Genomic DNA, 12,916 nt, shown 5'->3' on the forward strand with positions numbered 1-12,916 from the left:
CTGCTCGTCAAAAATTTACGACAAATTGTAAACTAAAAAATTTCAGTAGGCTAGAAAATTATTTTTAGAGCTCTTAAGTGATTTTTTATGAAGCTGATGTGCTGTTTGACATTGTAGTGTAGCCTAAACAATAATATTTTTGTTTATCTTTGCACCCTGGTGGCAATCCTATAGCCTTTGATTGTATAGAAATAAAGTGATTGCACATACATCGACTATCTTCCCGCGATTAGTCTGGTTAGTGAAAGCATGAACTGTGGTAACGAATATTTAGGCCACGAAAGGGACATCTACAAAGGTGACCATGGTCAGCCATAATTTTTATGAGGGGTATGTTTTCTTTTCAGGTGAAAAATTGCAAAAACGGAGTGTATTTCTTTCAGAGCTGTATAAAAATACTCGAAAAGTTGCCGCTGGTAAGTAAATGTTTTTACCTAGCCAACACAGTTTTCTGTGCTGAGGATGTTTTACCAATTTTGAGGTGGCCTATATTTAGGCAACTGAAAACCAAGATTGCATCGTTGTTTTTTAAGTAGGTCTAGTTTTGTTTATAAAACTGTTTAAATTTTAGGTAAAAAACGATCAAAAGATGAAAAATTGCCAAGTGAATAAATCAGCCAGGTTAGGAAACAAAGGCTCTAACAGCAAATGTTAGTGTAGATATAAGCACGGTAAGCTAAGAGCATAAGTAAGCTGTAACTAACAAAATAAAGTGGAAAATCGCGGTCTCTAGGTCACATTCAGGCAACAGTAGCAAAATTCAATGAAATAGCCTACTTTAATCTGTAGCAAACTTGATTGAAAATGTACATTAGGTAATTCGCAGTAATAAAGGCACATCACATCCTAAGTAGCAACAACTTTCATGCGAGAATGACAAGTATGGGGAAGGTTTAATTGATATCAGAAACTTACATGATTACTATAGTTGCTCATGTGTTAACCAAAGCGATCATACAGAAGGCAAATAATGAGAATACATCCATCTAAACACCCGGACGATTCCATGATAATATACAAAGAGTAAAACAATTAAATAGGGTGGCAACATAACAGTTCGTGTCATGTGCGTTGTGCATGGCAGGTCAGCAAGTTTTCACTTCTTAGTTAACAATAACAACATCAATATTGCAATATGCGAGTTATAATCTTGCTCGTGTAATCTTGCTTTGCAACTTGTAGATTTTCTTTCACTGCACTCCCAATAAATCGTATAGTACCACTTTTATTCGTCTTATTCCGATGATACATAAATTGTGATTCATCTACAAGAATGTCTTTCCGCGCTCACTTTTTACGACAGTCACCATTTTGGGGTGACAAAATTTGAGACAACAGCGGAATCTGAAAGAAGACTGTCCTCAGAACTCGGTGTAAAGCTGTATAGGCTACTTTTGTCGGTATGAGATAGAGAGTTGATATTTATATTCTCCAGAAGCATTTTTTCATTTAGTTTGGCATTTACAGATTAAAATTTATCACGCCTTTTATTACAGCTGGGTGCTAAGTTTAAACTATTGGAGGAACAATGGTTCAATACAGACTCACAGCTGGACTTTTTTCGCAGCTATATCTTACTCAAAGACGGGCAATTTTCCGGGTGGCAATTTTCTCGACGGCAACGTTCCCACACGGCAGTGGCGCGGGAACTATTTTTCTCTAGGGGGGCTGAAGCTGCCGTAGTGTTGTCAGCTTCTGGAGGGCTTTGCCCCCCAGACCCCCCTTGTGGGAAATACATTTATTATTTTTGCCTTTTTTATTTTATTTGCATCAGACCTATAAGTCCGTATTAATTACCATGCATGCAAAAAGACAACAACAAACAATAACTTACAAGAATAATCACAATAACCAGGTTAACAGATAATGCTGTTGGGTAGAAATGTTAACGAGCAAACTGCGAATGGCACATTTGAAATACGACGATTTGACAAGAGCGTCAGAATTGCAGAAAGCATTTGAGGAACAATTTTTGGAAGATTGACATCTACATAAAAAGTTGTAAATAGATTTGCCAAGTAGGCTACTGCATCAAAGGTCAAATTATTTTGTCCAGTTTGAATAGTGCGGGCAATAGCGTAACGAGGTAATCCATGCAACATACGAAAGGCATCGTTGTATGCAACAAGCAAATGATTGATAGACGTACGAGAGAAATTACACCAAAGTTGACATGCATATAAAAAGAAACACAATGCGCCTGAAAGAGCAGGTTTTTGATAGAAATTGTGCAACTCAAGAAGTTAGCCCTTAACTTGTTTCCAACACAATAAAGATGTCTTGTTTGTCTGTTTATGTCATTGTCCTGTTTTAATGTCGAGTTGATATAAACACCCAGGTATTTAATATTACCTTTAAAAGCAACAAGTTGATTTGAAATCATGAGTTTAGGTGGAGATGGTAATTTAAAATTGCGAGGAGAGAGAAGCATTCCAGCAGACTTTGTAGCACACCATTTTATGCTTGACAGCAAAATTTTCACACTCATTTATAAGGTCTTTCAGACTATCTAGGCTAGGGGAAAAGCAACACAGGTCTTCCGCAACTGGTATTCGGTCTCCTCCTGTGTAAAAAACGACGCTAAAACATACACATTGTAAATTGTAACAAATGAAAGAACGGCAGCAACAAAAGCAGCTGTTCAGGAAATTGAAATGAAAACAAACAATATGAAAACGACAGTTTGTGGAAATGAGTTCTCACACGCTTCCGAAGATTGCTTTTCGCTCAGATGTTTTTTCCATGAACTGTGTCATGAGTTCTTTGACATCGACAGTGTCCAAAATGTTTTGGTGGACATGCATCAGCGCAAGATGAGTAAGCCTTTTTTGTGTCATTGAGCTTCTCAACCACGTTTTCAGGCGTCTTAGAGCAGAAAAAGAACGTTCTGATGATGCAGCTGAAACCGGGAGGCAAAGGCAAAGCTCCACAAATTTTCGCGTTTCTTTGAAAATATCTAGTGGTTGAGGGTTTAGTTGCGATAGTATCTCAGCAACGTTTTGAACGGAGTTTGCGGTTTTTCCACTTACAACATCGCTGAGCAAGGCAAGTTCCGTTTTTAAGCGATCTTTTCTGATGGCATCGGGTAAGCTGATCTCTGTACCGGCATCAGATCTTTCCTCACCGTTTGCACAGCTCAGAAGGGCCTTCTCTCTGTTGGCTGCTGTAAGCAGATCCGCCTGGTCAAATCTTCGATCAAGCTCAGCTTGAACCAAATCAAGGGCCTCGATGTATTGTCGTTTCCACGCTCCTTTTCCCGCAGACGCCAAAGCATCCGATTCCTTTGTGTGTCGAAATCTTGTTGGAGTTTTGCTCACTCGGGGATCCTTTGGCGTCTTTAGGCTATTGGCAGACGCAAAGACGTTCGCTGCTTCCAAAAGCTTGGAAACGGATTCATCGTTTCTGAGATTTTTGATCCGTTTGCGGAGAATGGTGATAGATTCCAAAGTTGAAGAAGCAGATATCTTTTTGTTTTGGAGCTGCCTTGCGACGGCTTTTGCAGGCTGAAAAATTTCACAGCTGCAGGTAAGCGCAAAATAAAGCCGCATCGTGCGTGCTTGTTTCACCAAGCCGAATATCTTTGCACGTGCGTCTCCTCTCACTGCACGATCTTCTGTCATGTCGGTCAGACATTGCAACAGGGTAGGGTAGCACTTAACAACACGAGCGAGAGCGTAAGCAGGAAGCACCAACGAGTAGGACACAAACCAAGCAAATTGCAGGCAACTTCATCGGAACCAAAAAGCGACATGAATAAAGATTTACGTTTAGACGATTCACGAATTACAACTGCAACACTTTGAACGAAGTTTAAGGCATCAGCAATAAGCCTAACCTCCTTTACAACGTCTTGTAAAATCAAATCGAGAGTATGATTACTGCAGTGAATTTACAACGATTCAGGGCATAATGCTTTAAGCTTGGCCCGAACTCCGTTATAGCAACCTGACATATTTGCTGCACCGTCAAAACAGTAGCCTTGGAGGCGTTCAATCGGTAAATTCAGCCGGGAAAACAAGTCGGTAATACACGGAAACAACGTTTCCGACTTCGAATCGGGCGCATTATAAAAACCAAGAAAAACGTTTTGCAACACAAATTCCGAATCGACATATTGCAGGCAACACGAAAATTGCTCTGCTCCACTGACATCCGTGGTTCCATCTGCAGTAAGACCGTAAAAAGAGCTTCTTTGGGCGGATGAAACAATTTTTCTTTGAACTGCATGGGCAAAGGTTTGCAGTATTTCGTTTTGAATAGTATCCGACATCCAATTGTCCTTTCGCATTAGCCATTGCCTTTGTTCGGGCAAAGAGAACGTTCTTTTTAGCATCAGTTGCCACAAGTTACCATCACGGTGGCATTTACCCCTGACAGGAATCTCTTGTCTTCCCAAATATTTAAGAGATCGGAACAAGTGCTCCAATACGGATTTGGCCACGTTCTTCTCTCTTGCAGCTGATTCGGACAGCATGGAACTTACTGGAACACCGGAAGCTGCTGCAGAGGCACGTATAGATTCGGCATGCAAACCTGACGTTTCATGATCTCTAAATTTTTCTAATACCTTCTTCCACTTATTAAAACCGTTCTCAGCAAACGCAGTGCTGCTTAAACGACGGCTGTAATAGCCGTGTAAGAGACCTGATGTTAGTACATTTTTGCAAATTCTGCAAAAAGCCATATCTTTTTCTTTGTCTTGGTACAGCCACGAAAATTTCTCCACCCAGGATGACTGTAAGGTAGGCTACGAGTGTAGGCCTTTTTCGAAACCTTGTTGATTGTGGAGCTAGTTTCGCTAGATGAAACACATTCTTCAGCAGGTAACTTTCTTTTTCTAATAATAAACTTGTCCATAGGCTACTGTTGTTGTTGATGATGCAAACACGTGTACTGTAAATATACAGATAAAGTAGGCTACAGCTTGAAATGTAAATATTACAGAATGATGTCCAATAAACAATGGACCGCCGTGCTAGTAGGGAGGTGGCTAGTAGGCTACCGCTATTGCGAGGCAGTGGCGTATCAACGCATTATACCGCCCTTGGATTTTCGCACGAAATACCGCTCCCCTTTATCACCGTCGTAAAAGCTGATTAAAATTCCACATAACAGAAGAATTAAAACACTGTTTGTTTAGTTTTACTGAAAGTCCATAATTCAATACGTCTAGCTTTCATTGAAGAAAATTCAGAAATTATATCGTCAAAAGATAATGTCTCGACTAAATCACTTTCTATAGACAGTAGGATATTGCTAGCGCAGACAGCCTGCTTTCTCCCATAGTCGATCTCAAGTAAGATTTCATCAACTTAAGTTTTAAAAAACTCTTTCACAGCTTGCGATAAAACTGCAACAGTGAGGTCACTCATAAAGATGGAGGAATCCCGTCTATCTACCACTGACAGATGGTAACGGTGGAAGTTGACTCGATGACCTCACGGTCCCTACCTGTCTCCTCACGAAAGTGAAATAAAATAAAAACTAATCTATACTTAATTAAATGATATGAGATGTTCTACTGGTGCAAATTAAGCTAAACTATCACAAGATGTATACAGTGACAATCTGCTTTTATTCCGACGTTTCGTCAATCAGACACGACTGACTTCTTCAGGGGGCTAGACCAGGTAGTGACTACCTGTCTAGCATGGCAAAACACAGGACATATTGCTGAAAACAACTAAACATGCAAAATGAAAATTCAACTTCTGGACAAAAACTTATCGCGCGCAAAGTTTGAAATAAGTTAGAAAAAAGGGGGACTTAATTGCGATCAACAAGAAACTTAAATAACAACAAGATAGGAGAGTGAACGGCATGAGTTTTTGTCCAGAAGTTGAATTTTCATTTTGCATGTTTAGTTGTTTTCAGCAATATGTCCTGTGTTTTGCCATGCTAGACAGGTAGTCACTACCTGGTCTAGCCCCCTGAAGAAGTCAGTCGTGTCTGATTGACGAAACGTCGGAATAAAAGCAGATTGTCACTGTATACATCTTGTGATAGTTTAGCTTAATTTGCACCAGTAGAACATCTCATATCATTTAATTTAATGCCTGGTGAACAGCCTCATTCAATTTTCAGCACTATACTTAATTACTTAACTACCAAAGCTAAATTGACTGAACAATGCTACAGTAGGCCTATATAGCTTACATGCCTTACAAGTTACAACTGACATGCTGTCATGACTTTAACAGCATAAGTATCATAATGCCGTCACAAATATCACATAGTGAATTACAATCTAGAAAAGTTGCAAATTAGTTAGCACAGGGCTACTCAACTGGCGGGCCGCTGTCCGAATCCGGACCTTCTGAGTGTTGATAGTGGACCTCGGGCTTTCGGAAGAATAACCTTATTGGCATTTGCCACGTTTCTGGGCCTTTTTAAACAGATTTCTACTGGGAGAAAGAAATTTCTTCTGTGATTATCCTAATAGCTGGGGGCGGGGCTCTCAGGCCCCAACACTTTGTCAAAAATCCTAGAGGAATTACATTTTACCAAAAATGATTCGTTACTATCATTGATACTTTAACTTTTGTAGTTGCGTATTAAATAAGTTATTCACTGGACCGCTAAAAGCATTCAATTTGTCACACTGGACTTTTATTAAGATTAGTTGAGTAACCCTGGTTTAGAGGCACAACTTGTGCAATTTTTGGCTTCACATAGATCAGTGTTAACTTAGGTCATTTAAGTCTGAGTCTCTTTGAGAAAAAAGTAATGTGATTGTCTTTGTTCGTTTAAGCTTTAAAACATCATCACATTTTGCCGCCTTCCAGCAGTGTGCCGCCCCTGGATTTATCCACATAATCCAATGGGTAGCTACGTCACTGCTGCGAGGTACAGCTCCCTGTGATTGACGACTCTTTATTGTGAATGATGAGCGCGACCAAACGTAACTGGAACTCGATTCATTCTAGCAATTATTGTTCGAATAATTTTCTAAAGATATTTTATGTACCTTAAATTGTCAGAATTTTCTAGGGGGGGCTGAAGGAATTATCGAAAATTACAGGGGGGGCTGAATTTGCTCTAGGGGGGGCTGCAGCCCCTTGGGCATCCCTACTTCCCGCGCCCTTGCCACACGGGCAATTTTACGGCGGGCAATATTCCCACACGGGCAATTTTCCGGAGGGAAATTTTCCGGGTTGCAATTATCTGACGGGCAATTTTCCTAGTGCCTCTTTGGATATACCGATAGTGCATTTTTGATCTAGGGCACGAAAATCTCATTGGTAGCTTACCAGTTCCAGATTATGTTGTAGAACCGCTACTCAGAGTCAAAACTGCATATTAAGATTCATTCTGCTGGGAAAACTTTGTAACACTTGACAAGTGATAATTATCATCTCTTCTGGCAGTGAGTCCAACAGTAACAAAACCAACAACATGAAAAAGTGACAAAACCGCTATGGTTTAAAACGTGCATGTACAAGATCTACTTTTATGGTAGGCTATAGGCTATATATCATGGCCAGCAAACCTGATAGTTAAAACAAGTAGCTTAGATAGCTTAGTTGAAAAAATCAGTGGTCTCCTCGTTCTTAAAATAGAAGCAATGCGGGGACGACTGAACTCAGGGATTCATAGTATAGGGATCGCCAACTACGCTGGATTTCTGACAAGCGGAGTGTAAAAGTGTTGCCAGATATTTTTTAAATTTTTAGAAAAACTAATTTTTTGGTATTTTTAAAGAGTAGTGGTCGCCCAAAGCTTGTCTATTTGAAAATTAAAACTAACTTGAAGTATAAAGTTGCACAAAATCGAGTTAAAGTAGCTTGTAGTTGTGTTACTTTGCAATAAGAATGTGAATTTATGCACAAAATTTAAATAAAACTTAGAAAGAGAGGTTAAATTTCAACATTGCAACTACCTTTTTGTCTTGTTTGTTTTATCTTTACTCATATAAATTGTTAAAAAAAATCATTACGGTAGCCTTTTTTTCTCATCTTTTTAAATTTGTAAAAATTTTATTAAAGTGTTGCGACCGTGCCATATTTCAATCTGATTGTCCTGCTTTGGCATCATGCACGTTATAGCGTCTGCGTTTTGCCGCTTCTACCTTTCTCTAGGCCCCTGCTATGTTTGACATTATATTGTTTTTCGTTTTGATGGTCACGTCAGAAATGAAAACAAACTCAACTGAACTGATGTCGACTGCATTTTTATGGAAACCTGGATCTCTCAGGTTGCCAGATATTAAAGCCTAAACATTCACATTTTTGGCATCACAAATTGGCATCTTTATACCAAATTTGTAACCTTGCCTGACCGAGGCCTCCTAAAACGCTGCTACTCAATGAAATAACTGCGAATCATGTAAAAATCCTCAACATGATTCCATTTTTACATAAAAAGTTATATTGTATTTAAAAAAAAAAGTAGCCCAATTAGGAGTCAGCCAAAGAAAGCGCGCCCAACGCGAATTTTGGCGCCTGGAGAAATCAAAAGTAGCCCAATTGGGCGTGAAAGCGCCCAATCTGGCAACCCTAGCAGCGAAAACGATTAGAAAGTTTCATGACAACCTCATGGTGAATATTGCCATATGCAAATCAGCGATAACAATGAAGTCGAACGACGCTAGATGGCGAATACACAAATCAACGGGAGTAATGCAGTAAAACGGCAGGCCTATCAAGGACCTGTTGAAAATCTAAATTGCCTTTTTGTTCAAGTGGAGTAATTTTGAACGTAAATAAAAGAACCTTTTTGTCAAATTATCCTTATGTTTTCATGTCATTTTGCTCCATTGATTTGTGTTGTTTCCTAGGCAGTTAAGCGTCATGTGGTTTTGCCTCTCCTCTGCTTTGCCCTTTCATTCTTATGAGTTTTTTTTTTTCGATTTGTGTATGTAGATCAGATGTGTTATTTCAATTTATGAAGAACATCAGTCAGTTGGTTACTTGAAAAGAGCTAACATGAGTATGGCTGAAAACGTTCGCAATTTTTAATTTATCATCATGTTATTATGTTAAATGCCGTCTTGCTGTTAGGTTTTGTTTGTTTATCTTTTTGCATTTTTAAAGTTTTTTAGAAAATATTACTTTATTTCAGAAACTTAAAATATGATATTCACGAGACAAAACTTAAAAAATGATTTAATGTGATGTAACTTCAATAGAAAATCCAAACAATCAATTTACCTGGCATTACCTTTCGCTTTAATTTCGCGTAGATTACTATTTTTTCTGGGAAACACTACGCAGAAAACTCCCACGCAAATACTGCAGATGACAATTTGTGTTACAGTAGTTAGGAGCTTGGTTGCCAGAACACAATTTAAGCAATTTTTCCCTAAGCCTAATTTGCATTTTTAGATCAAGTGCGTATTCTCTGAAAATTACAAGCTGATTGTATATTTTATTTTATTTTAGAAAAAATATGAAATTAGCGCCTTTTTTCCCAAGTGGTTTAGATTTTTTATCTTTATTCTATTGTTTGTTGCGTCAACTACTTTTCAAATAAAAACTTATTTGGCAACTCTGCACAAAAACTCCCGCGCAAATCAGCAGGCGACAGTCATTTTGTTTTTAGTTGTTGAAGAAGAAGCGGGAAGAAGAATTGAAGATTTAATTTAATTTTAAAATTAGAACTTTTAATCAAACCTGAAAGTTTGTTTCAAGGCTGTGGCTATTTTTCCCATGCAAAAGTTGCCAGATAAGAAATTCTGCCTTAATTTAAAAAACCTTCAAAACAGAAACTTGTGAGTTGGAAAATTTTAAGTCTCGGACACAGAGAACATTTCTAACCCCAAATCTGGCAACACTTGCCACGAAACAATGATTTTTGGTTCAAAATAATTGTTTTTATTTTGTTTGCGATGTGAATAAATTAATGTTTTATTTTTAAGTGAACAACTTGTGTTCATTGTTTGATTATTTTATGTTTAGAACCAAACTGTGGTTTTATATTACAACCTGGATAGCCGAGCTATTATTGATTGATATTATTCCTGTATTGTTAGATCACAATGATGATCGCTCCATCATCGCCATCAGCAGAATCCTGAGGGAAGGCAACGACGAGGAAGTGACCGTGGCTGCAGGAAGTCATTTTGGTGGAGGGAAGATAAAGATGAGATCCTCCGACACTCAGAATGACTTCCATGCGGTGACGTCATTCCTCAAATCGATGCCAGGGCGAATTGGAAAGCTTAGTCTGTACAAATGCAAAATGAATTCCAACCAATTCCGTCCATGGAAAGAAGCGATCAATTCGATGTCTGGATCCGTAAGTCATGTTTAACTTTTATAACCAACGTTTAATTACATTGATCCACAGTTGCATTAACATCAGTTGTTACGTTGATTCAACGTTACTTTACATTGTTTTATCGTCCGAGTCCAAATCAGATTCCAATTTCAATTATTTAAGTTTTGTTAAAGTTTAACAAATAAACAAAACGTCACAAACAACAACATTATTTAATTGTTGCATCATGATTATTTGTGTTTAGATTGTTTGGATGGTTCTCCGTTCCAAGTTCCAACTTCTCCATGGCAACTTCCTATCCATCCATGACGTCATCGAGGTAATAAGCAAAGTTGAGGAGGATGTTGTGATGGGGGATTGCCTCGATGATGGTGATGGGAGGAGATATGCGAACAAGATGGAACGATCCATGTTGAAGGAAGCTCTGGATCGGTCGGACAATAAGGTGAAAGTTACGTTGTATCAACGTTATCTAACATAACATGTAGAGTACATTACGTTGTATCAACGTTATCTAACATAACATGTAGAGTACATTACGTTGTATCAACGTTATCTAACGTCACATCTACCAAACTCTAACCTCGATTTGTTTATAATATTTTGCTTCTGGTAATTGTAGCCTAATTAGCCTATGGTAGCCTACAATCACCAAGGTTTGTTATTCTATCGTTGATTCTACGTCAATAAACATTAAATCAACGTGAAGTGTTTGCATCAACATTACATTGATTCAACGTCGTTCCATCAATACACAGTTGGAAGGATCCAAAGTATTCCAAGTTTGGAAACTTCTTTAATTTAATTATTCGCTTCGTCTTTTACAGAAGTTGAAGATCTGGGTTAGCCCCGATGACGTCATCATCCACAAGGATCGAGATGATTGAAAGATTTTGTTGTTTATTTATTTGATGTTGTTTTATGTAAAATTAATGTCCGTTCTTTGTTCATTACATGACGACGACGAAGTATCAACGATAAACGACGTTGTATCAACGTAAACTTCAACGTTGCGATGATGAAATTGTTGTCAGGAAAGTTTTGGGGGGTCACCTCTCTTCGACGACATCTAGTGTTGCTAATTATTAATTTGATTAAAAATTTCAATAAAAAATTTTACTGTGTTGCCAGGTGAGTCAACTTTGAAGTGTTGCCAGATTGGACTTTTTTTCAAATTTTAACAAATGTTTCAAGTCTGGAAGTAGCTGACTACATTTAATTTGTAAACAGTGTTGTCAAGTGAGTCAATTGTAACGTCTTGCCAGTTTTTTTCTTTTCAAATTCCAATAAATAGTTGAAAGAGATTTGGAAGTAGCTGTCCAGGTGAGACTTGATTGCTGGTAAAGTCAGATCGGTTTATTTGTTAACAGTGTTGAATAAATAATTGTATAGTGTTGCCAGATTAAGTTATTTTTTTTTAAATTGACATACATACAAATATGTTAAGATTTATAACTAAAGAAAAAAGGTTAAATTGTAATTTCTTTAACGAAACACATAATGCAAGATTGTTGAACCATAGTCTACTTATGGGCTATCTCTAAATACCCGTTATCGGGCATTATTAGTGCTGCATGATGTTTTTAAATAAAAATAATGTTTATTGTAGTCAATTCGAAATAATAGAATATCACGAACAATATTGCAACCTGCTAGAAATTTCCCGCAACTATGAGCAAAACTCACGCCTCTGGCAACACTCGACAATTATTAGGCATTTTCAGAAATCGGCAAACGTTTAGACTTAGAGGGTTTTCGGACCGTAATCTTACTCATAATCTCCCAATGGTAGCCCAAACAGTAATTCGTAAAGCTGGATCTGGCAACCCTGAAAATGGGCATTTAGAGGTAGCTTCTTCTTCTTGCGTTTGAGGCCGCCACAGATCACGTTGTTACATCCAGGCGCAGCAGCCAATGGATTGTGTATTCATCGAGCGTTGTGATGTCCACATGTCTATCTTGTGGTCGGTATACAGGACATTGATAAATAATGTGGTGTGCAGTTTGAAAATCTGAGCCACACGCACAAGATGGTGAATCGGCGAGGCCCCACTGGAACATGTTGCTGCTGAAACGGCCGACCCCAGTCCGCAGGCGATTGAGCTTCACCCATTCCTTCCGGGGTAGTTCTGCTCCAGTGGGGTGTTGGTATTGGGAAGGACTGTGAATTGGGTTGGTCTTGCAACTTCTCTCCATTCACGGTTCCAAACTTCGGAAATGTGGAAGTTCAATTTGCAGATAGCTGCAGCATGTCGGGAGAACGGGCGTCGAGATTTCAAGCGCTGGGGCTTTTGGAAGTGCAAGTTTAGGACAATCTGGTTGAGGAGGTGGTCATCCCTTGACATAGCTTGTAGGACCAGACTACGTACGTGGTTTTCCCTACGAAGTCTACCTGGGGCGATGCCTGATAGTACCAGCAGAAAGTCAGTGGGAAATGGAAGCAGGCAACCGGCGATTATTCTCATGGTGGTGTTGAGGGCAGTGTCAATTTTGGAAGTGTGTACGCTGCGGCACCAAGTGGAGGAAGCATATTCGGAAATGCTGTAAACAAGTGCAAGAGCACTTGTACGGAGTGTGGATGTACTAGCACCCCAGGATGTTCCAGCTAGGCATCTCAGCAAGTTGTTGCGTGCTGATAGATTAGCATGAAGGGCTTCAGCATGGTGTTTGTAGGTTAATTGTCGGTCGAGCTTCACTC

At 38.9% G+C, this 12,916-nt stretch overlaps 1 protein-coding gene across 5 annotated transcripts in view; it reads left to right on the forward strand.

Annotated features, from left to right (window-relative positions):
- Positions 1–12,916, forward strand: part of LOC145784470 (protein NLRC5-like) — a 562,247-nt gene that overhangs the window by 41,230 nt on the left and 508,101 nt on the right. The window contains exons 6-9 of one of the 5 annotated variants that reach the window (XM_082596360.1): positions 348–416; positions 9,971–10,236; positions 10,463–10,663; positions 11,046–11,763. The exons of the other annotated variants lie outside the window; for them this stretch is intronic. Coding sequence (XP_082452486.1) covers positions 348–416; positions 9,971–10,236; positions 10,463–10,663; positions 11,046–11,105 — 596 coding nt within the window. The 3' untranslated portion in view covers positions 11,106–11,763. Of the gene's footprint in view, positions 1–347; positions 417–9,970; positions 10,237–10,462; positions 10,664–11,045; positions 11,764–12,916 lie in introns of those variants that run through there. 5 annotated transcript variants of the gene reach the window in all.

This window comes from Aplidium turbinatum, chromosome 1 (assembly GCF_918807975.1).
Source record: "Aplidium turbinatum chromosome 1, kaAplTurb1.1, whole genome shotgun sequence".
NCBI lineage: Eukaryota > Metazoa > Chordata > Ascidiacea > Aplousobranchia > Polyclinidae > Aplidium > Aplidium turbinatum.